This window comes from Oncorhynchus masou, chromosome 2, assembly GCF_036934945.1.
Source record: "Oncorhynchus masou masou isolate Uvic2021 chromosome 2, UVic_Omas_1.1, whole genome shotgun sequence".
Classification (NCBI taxonomy): Eukaryota; Metazoa; Chordata; class Actinopteri; order Salmoniformes; family Salmonidae; genus Oncorhynchus; species Oncorhynchus masou.
The window spans coordinates 19,566,473-19,593,260 of record NC_088213.1 but is presented as its reverse complement, the minus strand read 5'-3'; the positions used below and the strand labels follow the sequence as shown (position 1 = coordinate 19,593,260).

At 42.2% G+C, this 26,788-nt stretch overlaps 1 protein-coding gene across 2 annotated transcripts; it reads left to right on the top strand.

The window, feature by feature from the left end:
• Positions 1 to 1,457: 1,457 nt before the first annotated feature.
• On the top strand, positions 1,458 to 24,715 carry LOC135556551 (lactadherin-like). Of its 2 annotated transcripts, none has more exons than XM_064989852.1 (10): positions 1,458 to 1,642; positions 7,488 to 7,613; positions 8,156 to 8,287; positions 15,789 to 15,902; positions 16,099 to 16,280; positions 16,841 to 16,996; positions 17,275 to 17,419; positions 19,734 to 19,918; positions 21,620 to 21,775; positions 22,945 to 24,715. In XM_064989852.1, exons 1-10 carry the CDS (start codon positions 1,564 to 1,566, stop codon positions 23,086 to 23,088), a joined length of 1,419 nt encoding a protein of 472 aa, XP_064845924.1. In that variant the 5' UTR covers positions 1,458 to 1,563; the 3' UTR covers positions 23,089 to 24,715. The 2 variants fall into 2 exon arrangements, with proteins under 2 accessions (XP_064845924.1, XP_064845932.1); XM_064989860.1 differs by having other exon boundaries at positions 1,470 to 1,642; positions 19,716 to 19,918.
• The last annotated feature ends 2,073 nt before the right edge of the window (positions 24,716 to 26,788 follow it).

Genomic DNA, 26,788 nt, shown 5'->3' with positions numbered 1-26,788 from the left:
AATACATTCCCTTTTAGAAAAAAATCGGAGCACTTTGTTCAGATAACCTACACATTTCAGGTGAATTTGTAAAGACTTGTCTTACAAATCCATTCTTATTCCTTCAAGCAATAACTTTTGTGCAAACACACAACTTTCCCAATGAATCGCACACATTCACAACACTATAACAAATTCATTTTCAAGAGTCAAATGTACTTGTAGGCTTTTGATCTGTAATTACTGTAATTACTTGATGTAAGTTTGACCCCTAGAGAAAGTTATAGTAGTGGTTCCCACACTGTGGGGCGCACCCCCCGGATGTAACATTTTTAAATTGTGTAGTGCATCACCAGTTTTTCTCTTGTCATGTTATTACAGACCTTAGAGAGTTATGTATAACTCTCCAGAAATGTCCAGATCAACAAGCCCATGTCAGCTAATGTTTTTCAGCTTGGTTTTTTAGCCCATAGATTTTGTTGTAATGTTCAGTCACTCAAATATCACATAAATACACACTAGACATGGCAAAATCTATAGAATTGCAAGGAAATTAGCTTTAAAACTGAAAAAACTGATGCACCCCGTGACAAAATGTGTGTAATTGCAGGAAATAATCTTTAAATCTGCACATGTTCCTCAACACCAACAAGAGGGTGTGAGCAATTTGTCACATGAACAGGGCTTGTTCTCATATAAATAGGCGTGGTGCACACACACGGGCGGTGGGGTTCTCCAATTCTGGAAGAGGGTCCTGAGTGAAAAAGTTTGTAAACCCCCGAGTTAGAGGACACATTTTGAAGTAGTCCATTTCCTTCTTCTATTACTTCTATGAGTTGGCAAGCAAACTGAAAGGGTGCATACTGCCACCTGGAGTGTGTTGTTTGAACAGGTATATAAGCCAAGGTTGGCGTTTTACTGCCACCTGTAGTTATGGAATGTTTGCTCACAAGTATAATTAATTGTGATGACCTGGATGGAATTATGTGATCCTTCCTTAACCCATAGGAAGTCCCTACCCAGTACACTACTTCAAAATGGCGCTGCCCATGCCAAAGCGTGCTTTTGGGCACTATAGAGTCCTCTATCTATCTCTATGGTTTGACCATAGCCACAATATGTTCTATTTAATTGGGAAAAACGTCCACTAGGAAGCGATAAAACTCCAAATGTGGACATCAAACCCCCCAGGTCCAGATCTGCAGAGGGAAGGGTAAAGGTACCCACTATAAAGGGTAAATTAGTTACATATAGCGAAAAATGTTAACCTACCATTGTTCATATACTATAGCCAGACTTCAACAACATAGTAAGTTCTCTGAGTACATATGTCTATTCCAAAGTGTTTGTAAAAATATATATAGAAAGTGAAACACAAATGTTAACACTAATTTTACAATACAAGGTTTAGGGATCTACCCCAGCCTCCGACGCGCCCACCCGCGCATTAATCCATGGAACCCGCTAATTTAGAACCCGCCTACCTTCCCTGTCAATCTCAGCCGGGAAACTAGCGGTATCACGGTATTATATTATCCATCTGGTCTACTCTCGAAAAGAGTGGGGAATTCTCGAGAAATCAACATGAAACGTCACGGGTTTTTGTGCCCTTTGACATTTATTTGCGCTTGTGTCCTTATCGCTGCCGTCTGCTCGGTGAAAGGTGAGTCCCGTTTATTTAGTTGGTTAACTCATCCAACCCTATCGCAAGAATCTACTGTTAAAGTCTAATCCTTCAAAGGGACAATCCGGAATTCAAACAATAACAAAGCGACTGACCCGCTACTTGTTTTGGTAAACAGCTGAAAGATGTGGCTTGAGAAATATAACCACTCTCAAATTCACAGATAGACTAACCATCCATGAGGACTGACCATCCATGAGATCAGAATGATAGTTTTATCCATGTTTTGACGCTATAGACCTACAGTGTATATTTACATTGACTTTGTTTCCTAACATTGGAGTAAAACAAGCTTATATTTTGGGTTCTGATGAAGTTCATGAAAGGTGCATAAGTTATATTCTTCAATAATCAATGGCTATATGTCATTAATTGAACAGATCAAAAAACGGATGTATTAACTCCAGATTGTCCCTTTAACGTGCAAGGACTTTCTATGTTACATTCAGAGGTAGACTGGCTCTGGCAGCCAAAACAGCCAAAGACTCCAGCGAAGGTTCTAGAAACATAAAGCCCTCTACTCTCGTATTAGATACAAATTATTGTACAAACATAAAGTATACACTTACTGTACAGTACACTGTTTCAACCAACAGTATTTTTGAGTTACAACAAGTTTCTGGCATCCTTCTTCCATTACACAAGTACTGGTTACTCACAGGTGTTCATATGTGTATCATTTACCTGTATTGATTTTATTCAGATGACTATTTTTCATTGTAAAAGAACTAAGCATAGTAACTCTCTGTAGGCCAACACTTCATTATTTTTTTATATATATTTTTTATTATTTTACCTTTATTTAACTAGGCAAGTCAGTTAAGAACGACAGATTTGTACCTTGTTAGTTTGGGGGTTTGAACTTACAACCTTGCAGTTATTAGTCCAACGCTCTAACCACTAGGCTACCCTGCCAGATATAACTACTGATTTTGCCTGTCACTCTCATGTCCAGCTCTCTTGTGTTGTCTGGCCCATACCTCTTGCATCAGCCATTTACAACAGCAAGCAAACAGCAAGCAATGCCGGTGTAGAAGCACGGTGGCTAGGAAAAACTCCATAGAAAGGCCAAAACCTAGGAAGAAACCTAGAGAGGAACCAGGCTATGAGGGGTGGCCAGTCCTCTTCTGGCTGTGCTGGGTGGAGATTATAACAGAACATGGCCAAAATGTTCATAAATTACCAGCATGGTCAAATAATAATAATCACAATAGTTGTCCAGGGTGCAACAGGTCAGCACCTCAGGAGTAAATGTCAGTTGGCTTTTCATAGCCGATCATTGAGAGTATCTCTACTGCTCCTGCTGTCTCTAGAGAGTTGAAAACAGCAGTTCTGGGACAGGTATCACGTCCGGTGAACAGGTCAGGTTTCCATAGCCGCAGGCAGAACAGTTGAAACTGGAGCAGCAGCACGGCCAGGTGGACTGGGGACAGCAAGGAGTCATCACGCCAGGTAGTCCTGAAGCATGGTCCTAGGGGTCAGGTCCTCTGAGAGAAAGAATTAGAGAGAGCATACTTAAATTCACACTGGACACCGGATAAGACAGGAGAAATACTCCAGATATAACAAACTGACCCTAGCCCCCGACACAAACTACTGCAGCATAAATACTGGAGGCTGAGACAGGAGGGGTCAGGAGACACTGTGGCCCCATCCGATGATACCCCCGGACAGGGCCAAACAGGCAGAATATAACCCCACCCACTTTGCCAAAGCACAGCCCCCACACCACTAGAGGGATATTTTCAACCACCAACTTACCATCCTGAGACAAGGCCGAGTATAGCCCACAAAGATCTCTGCCACGGCACAACTCAAGGGGGGGCGCCAACCCCAAACAGGAACACCACGTCAGTGACTCAACCCACTCAAGTGACGCACCCCACCTGGGGACGGCATGGAAGAGCACCAGTAAGCCAGTGACTCAACCCCTGTAATAGGGTTAGAGGCAGAGAATCCCAGTGGAGAGAGAGGAACCGGCTAGGCAGAGACAGCAAGGGATAAACGTAATGGGAGGAAAACAAGTTATTGGCACACTCTATTTAATCAGGAAACAGTCCTTTTCTTGTCATTACTTTTTTTTGTGTAGTCAGGTCTGTAAAATGAAGGGATGTCAGTTTCTATGATCAATGATTAGTTTATCATTTAACTCATCATTAATAAAATTTGCATTGCTCAGCTAAGAATTAAATTTGAAGTGTGCTTTCAGTCAAGTGATTTTCTTTCTCACTTACTCAAATACACTTTTCAAGCTCTGCTTTCATTTAATTGTGTAAATCATATTTTAAAAATGTATCACATATCACCACTGAAAATATATCACTAGAGCTTAGATAGTGAAGATTGCTACTCCTTGCCTCAGACAATTCCTCGATCCAGAGGGCTGTACCTCTCTCAAATGGTCCAGGGGAGTGCAGTTGTTCAGACCATGGTTCTAGTGATGACAACCCCCATGAACCTAAAAGATCATCAGTTGGTGCTTCAAAAGTGTGAAGTGTATTATTTCAGTCCTGTCTGCTCTTTTTAGACTCCATTTCTATAACTGAACGCCTGACTCAGACATATTGTTGCCATGTTGCCATGTGATTTTTGATGATAGACTGTCAACCCTGTACTTAAATGTAAAGATATGGTTAGCAGCACAGTCTTGTGTTTATTGTCTACGATCACAACCAGTGATTCCTGTAAGAGGCATGTTGTTTACTCTAAATCATTGTAGGTTGAAAAGGAAGAAGAGGAACCACACTTAATGTCCATTTTCTTTTTGGAGAACAGAAATGTATTTTTGTTACTCAAACCAGCCCAATGCACACACAGAAGGGTTGGAAGCACAGGGTCAGCCACTGTGCAGCACCCCTGGAGCAGATGGCAACTAGATATTCAATTCTCACCAGATTTTTACTGTCGGGCCTGTGATTCTACCTGGCAACCCTCCACTTGCTATCTACAACCTAAAAGGGTTCTTCAGCTGTCCCCATAGAACTGTTTAAAGAACCCTTTTTGGTTCCAGGTAGAACCCATTTGGTTCCAGGTAGAACCCATTTTCATTCCATGTAGAACCCTTTACACAAAGGATTCTACATGGAACCCAAAAGGATTCTACCTGGAACCCAAAAGGGGTCTCCTATGGGGATGTAAAAAGAACCCTTTTGGAACCCTTTTTCCTAAGAGTGTACAGGAGTATGGCTGCTGTAATGAAATGTCTACCTGTAAGCTGAGGCTACACTGTGCTCAATTATATCCGCATCACTGTACAACAAAACATATGTTTATTTGCAACATCTCTTGGAATACTTATAATGGAGAGATTTTCAGATTATCTTCAGAGAATTTAGAGAACCAGTTTCACTTTGGTGATAGAATGAGCTCTGTATAGTCACTCTTATTTGTGCACCAGGAATTTTTACCTCAACCACCTGTTCATGTTGTGTGTTGATAGGTTTAGGTGGTATACCTGGCTCAAGCCCCCTGACCCTCGACACACCTAAGTCGCATTCCACTGCTTACACATTGTCATATCTTACAATATCTGTATAGGTATGTTACCTATCAGTTAACCACATCCATCTGTCAGTCGATGACACAGTCAATGAAGTGTCCTGGCACGCAGAAACCATTGGTTGATGCATGCAACGTCTGAGCAGTGGAACGTGACCCTAGTGTTGTGTACAAGCATTTTGCTACATCCGCAATAACATCTGCTAAATATGTGTATGTGACCAATACAATTTGATTTGATGTGTTTTGTAAGTGTTGGTCATTCCTGAAATGAGGAAAATGGGAATCCACTTCGAGGTACAGTATATCCCTGGTCTGTTTATAATCTAGGGAATCCTGCATTCTTTTAGTTTGGCAGACAAACACATTCTGTTAGTGAAGTAAAGCACAGGGGGAGGTGAGAATGAAATGCACAGTCCATTTAACATGTCAGTGTGTCTGTCTGGACCCAGAGCAATAATCTGTGGCGAGTTCCCATGACAGACTGTTAACATACTGTAGCTGACCAGCCTGCACTCAAGTTTAGGTTCTGGGTTCCGAGATTGATCTTTCGCTGTGTTTAAATGTGTTTCTTAGTATCCAAGCAGCAGGAAAAGCAGAACATAAGTTATTTTGCACCCACGCACTTCATTGTTATTGCAGGTGTAGCGAAATGCTTGTACACAACACGAGGGTCACGTTCCACTTGAATAGCTGACAGTTGGTGAAAGAAACTGAAACGGGTTGATTCCATTGATGTTTTATTGTCATGAGCCATAAACTCAAAGACAGGTGTCACTTCTGTTCCCCTTTCCATTCCCTCACTTTCCTGAGTGTAATCGGCAGAGGAATTTTTGGGTTCCAGGTAGAACCCTCTGTGGAAAGGGTTCTACATTGAACCCAAAAGGTTTCTACCTGAAACCAAATGGGTTATACCTGGAACCAAAAATGGTTCTCCTATGGGGTCAGTCAAAGAACCCTTTAAGGTTCTAGATAACACCTTTTTTTATAGGAATCTTCACAAAATCAGTAAATGCCTTTAACTTGAAATGCCTCGTACACTTTCAACACAACACTTTCTCTCACCCCTTTGTCAGCTCCTCAAAGGAAGTGTTTTAACGCTGGTGTTCTACCAACCGACAAGCCAGTATGCTCACTACAAAAGTTTGACAGAGGCTGTAAAACCCACTGATGAATATTTATTTTTACCTTTTATTTAACTAGGCAAGAACAAATTCTTATTTTCAATAACAGACTAGAAACAGTGGGTTAACTGCCTGTTCAGGGGCAGAACGACAGATTTGTACCTTGTCAGCTCGGGGAATTGAACTTGCAACCTTTCGGTTACTAGTCCAACACTCTAACCACTAGGCTACCCTGCCGCCCCAATAGAACAGCCCAGGTGAATGGTGAGATGAGTGAGATCCCCAGCATGCAGCCCTCTACATTACATAGACCTGGGTATCTAAAATACTTAGTAATTACATTGTACCAAGAGGGTAAGTACATCAAGTATATCTGTAACTCTATAATAAGCTACTTAGCAATACTTGACAGGGAGCACACCAACTATTTTTCTCAGGCAGGGAGCTTGTTCATGATTGTCAACTCCAATGACCATTCTCAGCTCACCTCTTCAAACTCCTGTATGTCATTGAACCTACCCATTATAAAGCAACTATGATTCTGTTTTATGAACTGGAATAGTATGCTGGTATGTCATGGAGGACTGTAAGGTCACTCTTGGCTTAGTGGAACCATAAAACCACCTTTCTCCCCCTGGATGTTTCTGTCCTCTCCTTCCTATGCTCTGTGAGTCAGCACTTAGGCCCTCTATGACCTCCCAGCTAACATGGGCCCTCAGCATCACCACATCTCCTTTGTGTTCATGGAGGGAAACGACTCTCGTTAGAGTGCCAGTGCCTGTATTCACAAAGTGTCTCAGTAGGAGTGCTGACGTAATATCAGGTCTTCCCTGCCTGTGTCATCTTATTCATTATGATCTGAAAGCATATACTGACCCTAGAGCAGCACTCCTACTGTGAGATGCTTTGTGAATACAGGGCCAGGACTCCAGGGACGTCCCTTATCAACCCTCCAACTTTTCTTGCTGTGATGTAAGATATGCTTGATCACATGTAATGGAGAGGCCATTGAGGTGAGGTATAACTGCCTTTTGACACAGAGATTGTCAAACTGTCTAAAACATGGCAGGTGCATGTAGGCTCCATATCGTGCCTTTATGTGGCCACCCTGTGACACTCCTCTCTCTCACCTCATTTTATTCTCTTCCTCCCTCTCTTTACCACTCTCTTCCCCCCTCTCCACGTCTCTCTCTCTCTTCCAGGAGATTACTGTGAAGTGAATCTCTGCCATAACGGAGGGACGTGTGTGACCGGGGTGGGGGAGGACCCATTCATCTGTATCTGTGCTGATGCTTTTACTGGAGACACCTGCCACCTCAATGAGACTGGTAAGGAGGAGTAGAGTGAGCCAAAAATGGTCAAGGCAGGTCAATGAGACTGGTAAGGAGGAGTAGAGCTAGCCAAATATGGTCAAGGCAGGTCAATGAGACTGGTAAGGAGGAGTAGAGCTAGCCAAATATGGTCAAGGCAGGTCAATGAGACTGGTAAGGAGGAGTAGAGCTAGCCAAATATGGTCAAGGCAGGTCAATGAGACTGGTAAGGAGGAGTAGAGCTAGCCAAATATGGTCAAGGCAGGTCAATGAGACTGGTAAGGAGGAGTAGAGCTAGCCAAATATCGTCAAGGCAGGTGGACGTATTTAAAAAGCTTTGAGTTTCAATTGGGACAATTCAATATACTCAGTATACTGAGATTTTGGTCTTGTCACTTCATTTTTAGAAGCAAAGCTAATTTCTTGGACTGGCACCCAGGCGCTGGCTTCCATTTCTGTGCGTTAAACCTGACTGTTTTTCATTAAATGAAAGCATATTCTTGATTTTTTTTTTTCCCTTGAGTGTGTCCCGTCTTTATAATTGGTCAATCCTACCTTAGGTCCCTGCATTCCCAACCCCTGCAGGAATGATGGGTCGTGTGAGGTCATCACTCCGACCAGACGAGGAGACGTGTTCAGCGAGTACGTGTGTAAATGCCAGCCTGGCTTCGAGGGCGTGCACTGCCAGATCAGTAAGTTCCTTACTTGTGACTGTACCTGTCCTAATTCGCCCTGCCGACCCGGGCTTTCCTTCCTTCAAGTAATCCCAGATCTGAATTGGTTGGTTGGATTGGTGAAAGTAATAGGGAAGTAGCCGAACATGGCCAACATGTCTGTGCTACTCAGCATTTCCCCTAGATTGTTGTCTTAAGGTACATTTTTAAATCGGAAACAATTAACGCCAAATAGTTTTAGGTGAGGAGAACCTTGGCTTGGGTAGGGTCCACTACCCCACTCCCCCAGTACCCCACTACCCCAGTACCCCTAACTTCCACCATTCCGGTCAAAACAACAAACTGAATGTTCTGTCATGGCAGGTCGTTGAGGCATTATTAACATTAATGGGTGGAAAAGTTGGAAACGCCGAGACATTTTCCACTCTGTGCATGAGTGTAAGAAAGCATTGTGGTGAACTCATGATTCATGAAAGACTTTCATTCAGCTCGTTGGAGGGCTGTTAGCTAATGAGGATATGGCAACCCAGCCAAGCGTCTTAGAGTGAAAAAGCGTTTTTCAGCCATGTTGACTAAATGCAGCATGACTGTGAATCGTGGATATGAATCTCCTTTTAATCTCCTGCTTGGAAGGCATAAGATGTTCAGTGTGATCTCAGCTTTTGAAGTTGTGATTTAGCTCTTTAACCTTCACTGGGGGTCCAATCTGGTCCTTACTTTAAAAAAAATGTTTTAAATATGTGAGTAGTACAGAAAAGACATTAGCGGACACTCGTATCATTAGCGGACACTCGTATCATTAGCGGACACTCGTATCATTAGCGGACACTCGTATCATTAGCGGACACTCGTATCATTAGCGGACACTCGTATCATTAGCGGACACTCGTATCATTAGCGGACACTCGTATCATTAGCGGACACTCGTATCATTAGCGGATCCAAAGGAACGTTTAGTAAGTGCTTACATGGAGCAGAATGGATTAAAACAACTATATTATCCACATGATATAGAAATGTCCCTTTGGCTTCATTCACACTATGACATAACAGTAACATGACATTAAAGGGGCAATCTGTATTAAATACATCCATCTTTAGACTTTTAAAATGAATTATACATACCCATTTCTCATGAGTTTAGATCAACTGTCGTACCCTATTAGAACCGCAAATATATATAAACTTGTTTTATTCCTTTGTTTGTAAACATTGTAATTGCAGTCAAAAACTGTATAGACTAAACACATTGTTAAAACTATAATTTTGAGATCATGTATGGACAGTCCTTGTATCCATAGCTCTGTCCATGAATTAGAAATGTGTTGATTTCTCCAGCCCCTTCCCTCAGCTGTTAACCAAAACAGCAGCTGGGTGGCTTTGTTATTGTATCGAAACTGCAGATTGCCCCTTTAAAACAGTGATGTCATTATGATGACATTTAAAACATTTATTTGGATAACAAAAACCTAAGAATGAGTGTTCTAAACCCTTCTATGATGAGGAGAAGTAACTCTGCCTGCAGTGCATCCCAGGGACACACCCACAATGTGGTGAAGTGTGGGCTGCTGATGGATGGGCTTTAAATACTGTGTGTGTGTGAGAGAGACACACACCTTTGGACACACCTACTCCTTCCAGGGTTTTTCTTTATTTTTACTATTTTACTACATTGTAGAATAATAGTAAAGACATCACATATATGGAATCATTTTAGTAACCAAAAAAGTGTTAAACAAATCTAAATATATTTGAGATGCTCCAAAGTAGCCACTCTTTGCCTTGATGATAACTTTCCACACTCTTTGGCATTTTCTCAACCAGCTTCGTGAGGTAATCACGTGGAATGCATTTCAATTAACAGGTGCGCCTTGTTAAAGTTAATTTGTGGAATGTCTTTCCTTCTTAATGTGTTTGAGCCAATCAATTGTGTTGTGACAAGGTAGCATTGGTATACAGAAGATAGCCCTATTTGGTAAAGGACCAAGTCCATATTATGGCAAGAACAGATCAAATAAGCAAAGAGAAACGACAGTCCATCTTTACTTTAAGAAATGAAGGTCAGTCAATCCAGAAAATTTCAAGAACTTTGAAAGTTTCTTCAAGTGCTTTGATAAAACTGTCTCTCATGAGGACCGTCACAGGAAAGGAAGACCTCTGCTACAGAGTTAAGTTCATTAGAGTTAACTGCACCTCAGATTGCAGTGCAAGTAAATGCTTCACAGAGTTCAACTAACAGACACATCTCAACAACTGTTCAATGGAGACTGCGGGAATCAGGTCTTCATGGTCATATTGCTGCAAAGAAACCACTGCTAAAGGACACCAATAACAAGAAACTCGAGCAATGGACATTAGATCTGTGTAAATCTGTCCTTTGGTCTGATGAGTCCAAATTTGAGATTTTTGGTTCCAACCGCCATGTCTTTGTGAGACGCAGAGTAGGTGAACTGATGATATCCGCGTGCGTGGTTCCCACCGTGAAGCATGGAGGTGTAACGGTGTGGTGGTGCTTTGCTGGTGACACTGTCTGTGATTTATTTAGAATTCAAGGCACACATAACCAGCATGGCTTCCACAGCGATACCCCATCCCATCTGGGTTGCGCTTGGTGGGACTATCATTTGTTTTTCAACAGGACAATGACCCAAAACACACCTCCAGGCTGTGTAATGGCTATTTGACCAAGAAGGAGAGGGATGGAGTGACCGGTTCTCCACAATCACCCGACCTCAACCCAATTGAGATGGTTTGGGATGAGTTGGACCGCAGAGTGAAGGAAAAGCAGCCAACAACTGCTCAGTGTACTGTGTGTTGGAACTCCTTCGAGACTGTTGAAAAATCATTCCAGGTGAAGCTGGTTGAGAGAATGCCAAGAGTATGCAAAGCTGTCATCAAGGCAAAGGGTGGCTACTTCGAAGAATCTAAAATATAGAATATATTTTTATTTGTTTAACATTTTTTGTTTGTTTATGACATGATTCCATATGTGTTATTTCATAGTTTTGATGTCTTCAATATTGTTCTACAACGTAGAAAGTAGTAAAAATAAAGAAAAACCCTTGAATGAGTAGGTGTGTCCAAACTTTTGCATGGTACTGTATGTAATAATGATAAACTGGTCCTGACAAAAAAAATGTAATAAAGTCAAATGGAACTTGCAAAGGCTAAAAATTGGACTCACGTTGAGCATAAATCATTGGATTAATGGGGTATACAATGTCATCTCAACAATTTCCCAATTTTAAATTCAGCCATCTTGGATATTTATGTTCAATTGACTTTTTCTAAGTTGCATGTTTTGTGTATACAAGCTTCTACCAGGTTTTCTCTAATACCCCCCTAGCCAGCCAGGAACTCTCCCCCTGAGGCACCTTTACAGCAATTAGCCATGGTCCACTCTAATCTCAGAAGGCTTTAGCAGAGCGAGGGGAGCACTGCCAGTCCTGCTCTCTACACAGTAGGCCTAGCTATTGAGAGCCTCAGTGCTAGTTGGGTCAGTAGTTGCCATCTCATTAAAACAAACTCATATTCATGCATGGACTGGTACAAGACTTTTCACATTCCAGATTATGATCCAGGAGGCTAATGCCACTATAACCCTTGTCCTTTCCATTCATTTCCTTGGTTTGTCCAAGTTTTCCATTGAAAGTCCAGAATCTGATTGAAAAACCAGGCGTGCTGATGCGACTACAAAACTGGAGATGATTCATAGCATATTTATAACCTCTAACTGCTAGTCTGACCACCAGTGTTATTGCTGTTTGGTTGTCACCACCCACATTTGTTCTTGTTCTACCAGACGTCATAGATTGTATAGGCCTGTAGGGAGGGTGGATCCCAGTACTGTCTTGTTAGTCCAACATGGCTGGAATTCTCCTGCTTGGGTAGTGGTTGGATATACTGCTGTTTGTTATGGACCCCACTATTCTCAAATCTTCTGCCCTTCCTTCTAAGAATGGATCAAACCACTCTTGACCTTCTGTCAGTGTCCCTGTCTGTCATTGGCACAGACATAGACACATACACACATGCAGGCGCACGCACACACACATTTTAGGTAGATTAAATGCCGTAGGTGTATCTTTAGACTGTGTGTGTGTGTGTGTGTGTGTGTGTTTTGGCACAGACACACACACACACACATGCACACACACACACACACACACACACACACACACACACATATATAGTCTAAAGATACACCTACGGCATTTAATCTACCTAGTGTGTGTGTTTTCTGTGTATGTGCATGCACGTGTGTGTGCTTGTATTTCTCAGTGTGGGTGTGTGTGTTGTCACGCCGTTGAGCGGAATGTGTTTTAGAGTTGGGACCAATCCTCTTAGAGTTAACAGGAACAGTAGCTAAACAGAAGATGTAGTGTTAAAGTGCTGTCTGCCCCCTAGATTACAACCTGGAAGTGGCTCCCAGGGACACTTAGACGGCTATAAACACCGTTTCAACCACTGTGTTTACTGTTTATGGCCTATTTTTAAATTCCCGGGATGAGTAGTTACAATATCAAGATGTTCTAGCTCTGTGGTTACCAAATATTTCTGTCCGATGACCCACCAAACCATTTTGGAATTTTCCTGTGACCCACGGGCACTGAATGAACGAACAAAGCAGATTTTTCGAAGGTCCACACCCTAGAACGAATCAGTAATGACTCGCTAACGGGTACCGACCCACCATTTGGGATATACTGTTTTATCTGATAACAATAATCACTTGTAAAATTCCCCTGACGCCAATGACTTTGTTGAATAATTTTGTTGTTCAATAAGAAGCAAACAGGGGATCAACCAGTGTTTTCTGTTGCACAACATTTTGCTATGGTTTGCTATGGTGTGGACTAATGAATACAGCCCAGTTTTAGTCCATGCTATTTCTAATACAACTGAGCCCCCTGGTGGGGACTAGAAAGACCTGCAGCAGTGGACAGACTACCATAGACTACTCCCAAGTCACCTGACCCTGCAGGCACAATATAGAACACACCCAAAACCACAACCCTGCCCTTCACCTGTGGTAATTTATGATGCCTGGCCCCAAAGTTGCCCCCAGCTGTGCCCCTGTCATCCCCCCTGTGTCTTAGAGAACACACCTGCAGAGAGGCATTATGGAGGCCCACTGGTGGTATTGTGGTGCTTCAAGGTTCACCCACCTGGCTGATTAGCCTGCATGCCAGGTAGTCTTACCACTGGGCTATATCTGACTTACCTTTGGGGTACATGTGTACTGCATTTAGCCATCAGGGACTATGTTCTCTCCTGCTCAGAACCAGGGAGGGTTTTAGATGTCAGACCCAGTGGGCAGAACTGGTTCATTCTGATGTATTTTCAATCGTTATGGTCCGGTTGTATAGAGCAAATCTAGTTATATGACCAAATAAGGGCAACAATGTTTAGTCTTTCTTGATGTCTTCCTGAAAAAAACATCCAGAAAAGTATCATGTGACATTATGAAGATTCCTGTGTTAGGACAAGGTTTATTATGTGACATTATGAAGTCCCATGTCAGATTCCTGTGTTAGGACAAGGTTTATTATGTGACATTATGAAGTCCCATGTCAGATTCCTGTGTTAGGACAAGGTTTATTATGTGACATTATGAAGTCCCATGTCAGATTCCTGTGTTAGGACAAGGTTTATTATGTGACATTATGAAGTCCCATGTCAGATTCCTGTGTTAGGACAAGGTTTATTATGTGACATTATGAAGTCCCATGTCAGATTCCTGTGTTAGGACAAGGTTTATTATGTGACATTATGAAGTCCCATGTCAGATTCCTGTGTTAGGACAAGGTTTATTATGTGACATTATGAAGTCCCATGTCAGATTCCTGTGTTAGGACAAGGTTTATTATGTGACATTATGAAGTCCCATGTCAGATTCCTGTGTTAGGACAAGGTTTATTATGTGACATTATGAAGTCCCATGTCAGATTCCTGTGTTAGGACAAGGTTTATTATGTGACATTATGAAGTCCCATGTCAGATTCCTGTGTTAGGACAAGGTTTATTATGTGACATTATGAAGTCCCATGTCAGATTCCTGTGTTAGGACAAGGTTTATTATGTGACATTATTATGTCAGACATTATGAAGTCCCATGTCAGATTCCTGTGTTAGGACAAGGTTTATTATGTGACATTATGAAGTCCCATGTCAGATTCCTGTGTTAGGACAAGGTTTATTATGTGACATTATGAAGTCCCATGTCAGATTCCTGTGTTAGGACAAGGTTTATTATGTGACATTATGAAGTCCCATGTCAGATTCCTGTGTTAGGACAAGGTTTATTATGTGACATTATGAAGTCCCATGTCAGATTCCTGTGTTAGGACAAGGTTTATTATGTGACATTATTATGTCAGATTCCTGTGTGACATTATGTGACATTATGAAGTCCCATGTCAGATTCCTGTGTTAGGACAAGGTTTATTATGTGACATTATGAAGTCCCATGTCAGATTCCTGTGTCAGGACAAGGTTTATTATGTGACATTATGAAGTCCCATGTCAGATTCCTGTGTTAGGACAAGGTTTATTATGTGACATTATGAAGTCCCATGTCAGATTCCTGTGTTAGGACAAGGTTTATTATGTGACATTATGAAGTCCCATGTCAGATTCCTGTGTTAGGACAAGGTTTATTATGTGACATTATGAAGTCCCATGTCAGATTCCTGTGTTAGGACAAGGTTTATTATGTGACATTATGAAGTCCCATGTCAGATTCCTGTGTTAGGACAAGGTTTATTATGTGACATTATGAAGTCCCATGTCAGATTCCTGTGTTAGGACAAGGTTTATTATGTGACATTATGAAGTCCCATGTCAGATTCCTGTGTTAGGACAAGGTTTATTATGTGACATTATGAAGTCCCATGTCAGATTCCTGTGTTAGGACAAGGTTTATTATGTGACATTATGAAGTCCCATGTCAGATTCCTGTGTTAGGACAAGGTTTATTATGTGACATTATGAAGTCCCATGTCAGATTCCTGTGTTAGGACAAGGTTTATTATGTGACATTATGAAGTCCCATGTCAGATTCCTGTGTTAGGACAAGGTTTATTATGTGACATTATGAAGTCCCATGTCAGATTCCTGTGTTAGGACAAGGTTTATTATGTGACATTATGAAGTCCCATGTCAGATTCCTGTGTTAGGACAAGGTTTATTATGTGACATTATGAAGTCCCATGTCAGATTCCTGTGTTAGGACAAGGACATTTTATTATGTGACATTATGAAGTCCCATGTCAGATTCCTGTGTTAGGACAAGGTTTATTATGTGACATTATGAAGTCCCATGTCAGATTCCTGTGTTAGGACAAGGTTTATTATGTGACATTATGAAGTCCCATGTCAGATTCCTGTGTTAGGACAGGGTTTATTATGTGACATTATGAAGTCCCATGTCAGATTCCTGTGTTAGAACAGGGTTTATTAGGATGACATACCCAACTTCTATGTAACTGTGTCTATCTCTTGTGCTTGTCCTGTCTAGATGTGAATGACTGTGAGAAGCAGCCATGTAAGAACGGTGGGATGTGTCGAGATCTGGATGGTGACTACACCTGCCTGTGCCCTTCACCCTACGTTGGAAAGCAATGCCAGCTCCGTAAGTATAGGGCAGGGGAACCGCTGCATAGGAGAGACTGAAACATGTCTACTACTCTGTGTGTTACACATTATGAACTGTCTCTCTTTGTACTTTAAGTCACAACCAGTATGTCCATATTAGAGATTATAACCTGTTTCTGTCTCCTATATAAGACAATATAACATATGTATGTCTCTGTATGTGTTTGTTCCAGGTTGTATATCTCTGATGGGGATGGAGGGAGGAGAAATCGTAGAGTCTCAGATCTCGGCCTCCTCTGTACACTATGGCATTATGGGTCTTCAGCGCTGGGGTCCAGAACTGGCCCGGCTCAACAACCAGGGCATGGTCAACGCCTGGACCGCCGCCAACCATGACAAGAACCCCTGGATGGAGGTTAGAGAACCAAGTCAGTTTAGTAAATAATCACTTGTTGTGGTAATCGTGTTCTCAAATGGTAGGTCATAACCCACTGGTGGACCGTGGCCAGCTCCTCATGGGTCCAGACTAAACTTTGGCTTGAAACATGCTTTTCTACTTGATGAAGTCACTCGATCTGGCCTCTCTATGGACATTCTCATGGAAAAGAAATGAAACACTTTTTCGATTTGTCTGAATGATGCTACACAGCTCTAGTAAAGTCTAAGCATGTAGTACACATATAAACAGACATACACTGTACTCTCAGGAAAAAAGGTGCCATCTAGAACATAAAAGTGTTCCTTTGGCTGTCCCCATAGGAGAACCCTTTGAAGAACCCTTATTGGTTCCAGCAATAACCCTTCTGGGTTCTATGTAGAATCTTTTCTAGCTGGAACAGAAACATTGTTCCTATGGGGACAACTGTAGAAACCTTTTGGAACCCTTTTTTCTAACAGTGTATCATCTAAATCCCAGTGGGGAGGATGATTAGTGGTTTGACCCCTGTCTGACCTCTCTCTGACCTCTGACTCTAGGTCAACATGCAAAAGAAGATGCGCCTAACTGGCATCATCACCCAGGGTGCCAGTCGAATGGGCATAGCTGAGTACATTAAGGTCTTTAAAGTGTCTTCCAGCTTTGATGGTAAGACCTACACCCCCTACAGACCAGTGGGACAGAGGAAGGACAAGGTGACTTTACAATATGAGTTTACCATAGTAATATTCATTTATAGTTAGTGACTCAGTGTAAGTTCATTTAAACAGTTGTCCCATTTCCTACAGTCTACAGTAACTTATAACGGGTCAGATATGTTTCATCCTCTTAATGGTTAAGGTCAGAATTGTGGGAGGTTTAAGCTGTTCCTAGATCTGTTCCTACTGGCATGTTTTACTTGGATCTGTACAGTTGCTTCCACATGAATGCCTGTAACAACTTGGTGACATCACTTCTGTGCCCTGTGCCACAGGTGTTTGTGGGTAACATTGATAATGACAGCACCAAGACCAACCTGTTTGACCCTCCCATCGTGGCCCAGTTCATCCGCGTCATTCCTGTGGTGTGTCGCAAGGCCTGCACCCTGCGTATGGAGCTGGTGGGCTGTGAGCTCAATGGTAAACAGACACCTTTACACGGGAAAATAGAGTGGAAAGACGACTAGACTGCATCTCAATAGTTTTAATTGGCTTCCTTTCCTCCTCGTCTCCGTCGGCATCGATCTGGAAACTCAGGACAGGTGATAGAAATATGGTCTGGCCATTTGGTGTCTTGTTTTTTACATCAGATGGTAATAGGGAGATAAAGAGAGGAAGCCACTCCAGACTATTGACATGCAGCTGTAAATAAAACCCCATTCAAAACCCCAGGGACATTCAGAGTCTTCTGCCTGAACCACAAATAGACCTTGAGAAAAGTTACAAGCCCACCAAGTAAAAGGCATTAAGTTGGGTACATGCGGTCTCCTTGTGTTGACACAGTGGCTCTTCTGTCCAGCTTGCTGACAGTAAAGGGGGGTTGTTTAGATGTCCTAACATGAGTCTAGATTTAGTTATGTTTAGACCACATACTGTAGGGAATGGTTTGGACAGCATTCAGAGGGAGACCCATGCAGTGCAACAATGGGGACGGAGTTCCTGACACAAGCACCACCCATACACTCACACACACTCACACACACTCACACACACTCACACACCATGTCCATATGTGTTTCCAGCCCCACCCTATTACTCAGTGTGTATAGAGCTACAGTTCAAATTGACTTGCTGCTAGTAAGGCTATTGGGCTTCACTTACTTTTCCTATTCCCCATTATTTTCCTGTTCCCTGCCTCCTTTCCTATTCATTTCAATGCCTCCTTTATACAAATGTTATTTGTTTATTATAAATATCAGTCTGGTACTTTTCATTCCCTGCTTTCATTACTTGGTCTTACTATTAACTTTCTGTAGTGTGCCTTTACACAGGAAATAATATGGCATACCTGTCTGTCCTACACTGCTTATGTCATGTCACATGTCCTACACTGTTTATGTCATGTTGTCTGTCCTACACTGTTTATGTCATGTTGTCTGTCCTGCACTGTTTATGTCACGCTGTCTGTCCTACACTGTTTATGTCATGTTGTCTGTCCTACACTGTTTATGTCATGTTGTCTGTCCTACACTGTTTATGTCACGCTGTCTGTCCTACACTGTTTATGTCATGTTGTCTGTCCTGCACTGTTTATGTCACGCTGTCTGTCCTACACTGTTTATGTCATGTTGTCTGTCCTACACTGTTTATGTCATGTTGTCTGTCCTGCACTGTTTATGTCACGCTGTCTGTCCTACACTGTTTATGTCATGTTGTCTGTCCTACACTGTTTATGTCATGTTGTCTGTCCTACACTGTTTATGTCACGCTGTCTGTCCTACACTGTTTATGTCATGTTGTCTGTCCTACACTGTTTATGTCATGTTGTCTGTCCTACACTGTTTATGTCACGCTGTCTGTTTTACACTGTTTATGTCACGTTTTCTGTCCTACACTGTTTATGTCACGTTGTCTGTCCTACACTGTTTATGTCATGTTGTCTGTCCTACACTGTTTGTCATGTTGTCTGTCCTACACTGTTTATGTCATGTTGTCTGTCCTACACTGTTTATGTCATGTTGTCTGTCCTACACTGTTTATGTCACGTTGTCTGTCCTACGCTGTTTATGTCACGTTGTCTGTCCTACGCTGTTTATGTCACGTTGTCTGTCCTACGCTGTTTATGTCACGTTGTCTGTCCTACGCTGTTTATGTCATGCCACATGTCCTACACTGTTTATGTCACGTTGTCTGTCCTACACTGTTTATGTCACGCTGTCTGTACTACACTGTTTATGTCACACTGTCTGTCCTACACTGTTTATGTCATGCTATCTGTACTACACTGTTTATGTCATGCTGTCTGTCCTTAGCTGTTTGTCATGCTGTCTGTCCTTAGCTGTTTATGTCATGCTGTCTGTCCTTAGCTGTTTATGTCATGTTGTCTGTCCTTCGCTGTTTATATCATGCTGTCTGTCCTACACTGTTTATGTCATGCCACATGTCCTACACTGTTTATGTCATGCTATCTACAGTATACTTCACCGTTTATGTCATGCTATCTGTTCTTTAATGTTTATGTCATGCTATCTGTCCTTCGCTGTGTATGTCATGTTGTCAAATCAATCGATCAATCAGAAAGTGGCTAATCTACATGCTTTGAGCTGCAGTGTTGGTTGGTGGAGGGATAAATTAGGAGGACGGGCTCCTTGTAATGTACTCCACTGAGTGGGTGGTTCTTCACTTTGGTGTGATCATTGGTTTCTCTCTATTGGTTCTGTCTTTCACCTCCACTCCTTTCCTGTCTATCATTGTCTCTCTGCTGTTTTGTTTACAGTATATTCCAACACGACAGGTTGCTCTGAGCCAATGGGCATGAAGTCCCGCCTTGTCTCTGATGGACAGCTCTCGGCGTCCAGTGCCTTCCGCACCTGGGGCATTGATGCCTTCACCTGGCACCCACAGTTTGCCAGGCTAGACAAACAGGGCAAGACCAACGCCTGGTCCCCCGCCACTAACAACCGCTCAGAGTGGCTACAGGTGAGACTGACTCTCCTCTTTTAAAGGGGCAATATGGATTCCAAAAACAAACCACTTGTTTTGGTAAACAGCTGAGGGATGGGGCCTGGAGAAATTTAACCACACTCAAATTCATAGACAGAGCTATGGATGCAAAGACTGAACATCCATGAGCTCAAAAGCATATTTTTAACCATGTTTTGAAGTTAGTGTTTGTTTAAAATTATATTGTTTACAAACAATGGAGAAAAACAGTATTTTGGATTCTGATGGAGTAAAGCATCTAAACATCTATTCTTTAATAGCTGGCTATATACACTACCATTCAAAAGTCTGGGGTCACTTAGAAATGGCCTTGTTTTTGAAGGCTATTCCATGCGAGAAATCAGCATGGAATAGATCTGGTACAACGCTGTGTTCTACTCCCTTCACAGAACAGCGCAGACTGGTTTTAACCAGAATAGAAAGAGGAGTGGGAGGCCCCGGTGCACAACTGAGCAAGAGCACAAGTACATTAGAGCGTCTATTTTGAGAAACAGACACCTCACAAGTCCTCAACTGGCAGCTTCATTAAATAGTACTCATTAAATAGTACTCATTAAATAGTACCTGCAATCTCTTCAGATTACCTCAACAAATTGACAACTACAATGCCAAAGGTCTGCAAAATTGAGGATTCTTTGACAAAAGCAAAGTTTGAAGACCACAATTATTATTTCAATGAAAAATCATTATTTATAACCTTGTCAACATCTTGACTATATTTCCTATTCATTTTGCAACTCATTTCATGTATGTTTTCATGGAAAACAAGGACATTTCTAAGTGACCCCAAACTTTTGAACAGTAGTGTAAGTACATGTATGTACCAATCCCACATTGCCATTTTAAACTGTCTTCTTTAACAAAGGATTTCAGGTGTCACTTTATTTTACGGTTTAGAAATGACATGGTAATTACTTGGAAGTTGGTAAAATGGTATTCATACAGTAATAACCTATGAGTTACTTGTTTGTGTCTTTAGGATGGGAACTTTTAGCTACCAGGTAGTTCCCAGTTGTGTTGAATTAGTTGTAGTACGTACCAGAGTGTATAGATTGTTAAAGCATCATTTCTTAGTGAATACCATCTAAATATCAATGGAAACATTCCTTAGAGGAAGGATCACTTTCTCTTCCTAATATGATTTGTAACACAAAAAGTCATGGATCATGTTTATCATCCTTGTGGGATTCTGCCATCTGTTCTTGCTTCATACTATTTTATATGATGAAACAGCTATTCAGTATTGGGGACATTGTGTAGGAAAACAGACATCAGGGATGGGAGTCTGACATGTTGACGTCGTATCTTTGTTTATAAACTTCACCCCGCTCACACACTTCTTATTCTGAAAAGTGAAGACATTCCTGTGAGGGGAGTCTACCTTGTAGTAGTTGTAGCTTTTTATGACACTGATGAAGGTCAGATGGACGAAACGTTTGAAATGGAATAAACCTTTTTTTCACCTGAAATGAATGTGTGTGAACCATCCTTCTCTTTTCTACTGTGGTTTTTCTACTGTGGTTTTTCCACTGTAGCCAAGACACGTTTTGTGATTTTATTTGACCTTGGGAAAAGAGCTACTTCTTAAATACCAAATTACAGGGTTCATTGAATTGAAGGTATTATCATTAATCTGGTCTATATGTTACTGTCTTGTCCTCCATGATCCTGTCCCAGGTTGACCTGGAAAAGACCAAGCATCTGACAGGCATCATCACCCAGGGGGCCAAGGACTTTGGGGTGGTGCAGTTTGTGTCCGCCTTCAAAGTGGCCTATAGCGACGACGGACAGGCCTGGAACCTGGTGAAGGATGAGAACACCAACACAGAGAAGGTCTGTGAACCACTGCTCACAACGTATTCTCATTATGACAGTCCCATATATTGGGGCTCCCCCAAAAAATAAGTATTTTTCAACCTCATAGTTCTGATACGCTTAATTGGTTTCCTTTCCTTGTCTCTGTTCATAAAGGAAAGGAGAGGACACCATTTAAAAGTAGAGACACAGACATACTATAATCATTTTTACCCTGACTATTTGATTTCGATAGTAGGGATAAGGGGTTTTGCAAACCTCTGCACAGTTTGTTGACATGAGTTGGGACCTGACTGTGTTTCCCGTGCCAATTTAAGGGCCCCCTCTCCGGACCCCCACCCTGTGTGTTGAGTGTATCCCCTGGTCCTCTGTGTGAATGATCTCTTTACTTCCTGTTTTGTCCCTGGCTGGAACAGTGCTAGTGACACTCACCCCTGTAGCCCCCCTCTCTGTGTGGGATAGTGGAATAGGAGAGGCCAATCTTCACCCCCATGGGAGTGCTGCAAGCAAGGGGCTGTTTAAATTTGCATTGGGGGCCTACGCTGAATAATTCAATGACCTTCGGGGACGAATAAACAACCAATCTTTTCATTGAGAGTAGACCCTTGACATTATGTGAAGTAGCCAGGGGCTTCCTCAGAGGGACTGGGAGGGGAGTTGTGTCATCATGAATGAGGTCATAGTTCAGACCAATTTACAATCCTTGATGGGAGGCCTCAGACATTGACCTTTGACCTTTACATATTGGTTCATATTAGATCTCTCCTCCCATTCAGTAGAACCATTAAAACTGACTGTTTCAATGAATAGGGTGAATATTGAAGTTTATCTGAACAATAACTGTTACACACATGAAGTAATGTCTTAACACAGCTGGGTAGGAGATTGAACAACTGAAGTGAACCTTGAGTAGGACTCCCACACACTGTGTATAATGCAAAAAAGACATTTCATGAGTCCCTTTCAACATGCATATTTAAATATAGACATATTTGTTCAGATGTAGAATTATTCACACCATACAACAGATATGGTAGTTAACCGTTGACCATTGATGTGTGTGTGTTCCCTGACATATGGTAGTTGACCATTGATGTGTGTGTGTGTGTGTGTGTGTGTGTGTGTGTGTTCCCTGACAGATATGGTAGTTAACCATTGACCATTGATGTGTGTGTGTTCCCTGACAGATTTTCCAAGGCAACATTGACAACAACATGCATAAGAAGAACCTGTTTGAGCCTCCGTTCTACGCCCGCTACCTGCGTGTTGTGCCCTGGGAGTGGCAAGAGCGCATCACTCTGCGCATGGAGCTGCTGGGCTGTGACTACTAGAACTACATTACCCATAATCCACCAGTGCTCCACTCAGCCCTCCACCCAGTCTCCATACCGTACCTGTCCACACTGGAATCAGTCACACCTTCCTCTATACCAGGACATAGAAATCTAATGTATAGAATGTACATTGGGAAAATGTGTCAGGTTCTAACGTTCCAGAACTTTGCATCAATAGAATATGCTCCAGATTAAGTCTGCTCTACAGCTTGTATTTCTACAAATATTTTTCAGATGTTTTATTCTCCAGCTAAAACTGATCAATTCCAATTGGTTTTTGATCCTTTCCACAGTGACTGTGGCACAGTGTCAATTCTAAATATATGGGCTCTCACCCTAATTCTTCAAAGAGAATGTATGTCTGAAATTTTTGACATATTGTCAGTACATGTGCTGTGGTCAAAAGTAGCACAGTATAGCGAACATGTCGGACAAACCCTTCCCCCAGCGCTGCCAGTTCCAACACGTTCCAGACACTCACAGTTCTGTGTGATGTCACTTTGCCAGCCGACCGAGCAGCTGCTTGTCCCGCCGTGCTCTTTGACATTATGTGTCCAGGGTGAGAGCCTTCTATTTACAGCAGTGGTATTCAGAGTCAGGGTCGCCAAATAAAAATAACATCCTATCCCAGTCGGCGTTAAGGCCTAAAAAATGAAGAGTAGCCAACAGATTATTGTATGGGACAATATACGTTTTTGAGAAAGATTGGTTCTCTTAATTTTTATAAGAGAGAACTTTCAATTCATTGTCTTGTCATTTGTTGATGTAGGTTGTGTTTTTAGATTTGGGTTGGGGTCACCAGAAATTCTGCCGAAAAAATGGGTTCCCTGCTGAAAAAGTTTGAATACCACTGATTTAACACAGGAGGTTGGTGGCACCTTAATTGGGGAGGACGGGCTCGTAGTAATGGCTGGAGCAGAATTAATGGAATGGTATCTCAAACATGGTTTCTATGTGTTTGATTCCATTCGCTCCATTCCAGCCATTATTATGAGCTGTCTTCCCTCAGCAGCCTCCACTGTGATTTACAGTAAACAAAAGGCTCTGTCGAGGACCACAAAAAAGCAGCTTGCAGTCCTGATGTGGCCCCCAGACCTGGAGTTAAAGACCCCTGGTCTACCATAATATAGATGTGATTGTATGGAAGGGAGAGTAGACACATCAGCTGGTCGATATGAGCACTTAGTAGTATATTGAAGCAGGGCCTGTGTGCAGTATACTTTTTGGGAAATAGCTGGACATAATAAATGAACATATTTGTTAACTGACAATGGAATTATTGTACTGTACATTACCTATAATGTATATTAATTGAAGGATGGACATTGTTTTTTAAAGTGAAACTAAAAGCTGCAAAGGATTGTTCAGTATGATGGTGTACCTTTCACACTTGATCCATGACTTAAATTTTTTTTCCAATTTAGCAGATTTGTTTATGTTCTAATAATAATCTTGCATTCCAAGTCGGCCGAAAACGGCTTTTTCCCCATTTAGCAGAAATGAAATCAGACAGACAAGTAGAAATTATTAGACAATATGTTGTGGTTAGAATTTTTTTTTTTTTTTAGAAATCAAATATGTTGGTCTTCAACAGACATCACTAATTAAAAAAAGTTGAAAAACATTCTGTGTTAAACATTTTGATTGAAAAGAATGTCCATTCCATAAGACATTGCAGGGTAAACATTGATATCAGTCTTACAGTAATAGCATCAACTTAGTTAGAAGCACAAAAAGTGTCCCTTTGTAATTTCGCCCTTCTGCCTAACTCTCAGTGACAGGCAGATTCTCTCTCTCTCTTTATCTCTCTCTTGCTCTCTCATTTCTCTTTGTCCCTCTACTACTTCCCCTTCTCCCTCCCTCTCTCTCCCTCCCACTGTTTCTTCCTCTTCAATTTGTGACCATGCCACTGCCAGGACGTTACAGAGCAGAACTTTGTGTTCCCCCTAGTTCTGCAGTGGAGCCCCATTCTCCTGCCTGACCTGTCTGATCATACTGTCAGGACGGGCGTGTCATGGATAGCAGGACAGAAAAAAGTTGGTTCCAGCAGAAGTGGAACCTGATTTTTAAGTGACATCATGGGGGCTTGTTAATGGGGCTGTGTATGTTAGAGCGTATAATCTGAATTGCTTTTATAAAATAGACAGACACTCTTAAACTTCATAGTTGCAATAAATGTGTTTACAGCCAACGTCAGTATAAACTACAGTAATTTAGTTGACTCTTTGGGCGTGATGACTGTCTAGAAATAATGCTCTGTTCCCGACTTCCCGACTGTACAATAGCAGAATAATTCATAAAACACTGTCATTAAGGCTAGACTAAATCATCTCAACCTTTTTGAAGGAAAATTCGATGTCTAGTCCATTTTGGTGTCCCATACATGTTGGGACTAGGAAGTAGTCTGGCCAGTCTAGTGTGAACCACAGAAGACAACCCATGGGTTTGTCTTAAATGGCACCCTAATGCCTTTTGACCCAAGCCCTATGGGTCCCTGCTCAAAAGTAGTGCACTAAATAGGGAAAAGGGTGCTTTTTGGGATACAAGCCATTGATGACCGCTCTGTTGTAACACTGTTCGAGACCCCTGAGGGGTTTCCATTGTGGTTCAGACCATAGTCCTGTCTGTGTCTTTCCCATCCAAACATTCCCTGGCTGTGTCCCAAATGGCACCCATCTAAATATGGTACCTTTTGACCAGGGCACATAGGGCTCTGGTTAAAAGTAGTGCACTATATAGGGTGCCATTTGGGACGGGGAACCTATGACCCAACAAAGGACTCTCCTGGTTGGGCAATAGACTGGTGTTTATAGTAGTAATCAGACCCTCTTAGCTCCTCATCTCCCTACTATTCACACAGCCTGGTATGTCTTGCCCCTGGCCAAGGCTTTCAACTACACTCTGACTATATACACTGCTCAAAAAAATAAAGGGAACACTTAAACAACACCATGTAACTCCAAGTCAATCACACTTCTGTGAAATCAAACTGTCCGCTTAGGAAGCAACACTGATTGACAATAAATTTCACATGCTGTTGTGCAAATGGAATAGACAACAGGTGGAAATTATAGGCAATTAGCAAGACACCCCCAATAAAGGAGTGGTTCTGCAGGTGATAACCACAGACCACTTCTCAGTTCCTATGCTTCCTGGCTGATGTTTTGATCACTTTTGAATGCTGGTGGTGCTTTCACTCCAGTGGTAGCATGAGACGGATTCTACAACACACAAGTGGCTCAGGTAGTGCAGCTCATCCAGGATGGCACATCAATGGGAGCTGTGGCAAGAAGGTTTGCTGTGTCTGTTAGTGTAGTGTCCAGAGCATGGAGGCGCGACCAGGAGACAGGCCAGTACATCAGGAGACGTGGAGGAGGCCGTAGGAGGGCAACAACCCAGCAGTTGCCCTCCTCATGTGGCTGGGGTGTGTCAGCAGTTCCTGTAAAAGGAAGGCATTGATGCTATGGACTGGCCCGCCCGTTCCCCAATTGAGCACATCTGGGACATTATGTCTCGCTCCATCCACCAACACCACGTTGCACCACAGACTGTCCAGGAGTTTGCGGATGCTTTAGTCCAGGTCTGGGAGGAGATCCCCCAGGAGACCATCCGCCACCTCATCAGGAGCATGCCCAGGCGTTGTAGGGAGGTCATACAGGCACGTGGAGGCCACACACACTACTGAGCCTCATTCTGA

Bases quoted from the DNA above. Each gene is read 5' to 3' on its own strand.
- LOC135556551 (XM_064989860.1), top strand. From the start codon at position 1,564: ATGAAACGTCACGGGTTTTTGTGCCCTTTGACATTTATTTGCGCTTGT. The intron at 7,614-8,155 runs GTAAGGAGGAGT...ATCCTACCTTAG, and splicing joins CTGCCACCTCAATGAGACTG to GTCCCTGCATTCCCAACCCC. The intron at 15,903-16,098 runs GTAAGTATAGGG...TGTTTGTTCCAG, and splicing joins TGGAAAGCAATGCCAGCTCC to GTTGTATATCTCTGATGGGG.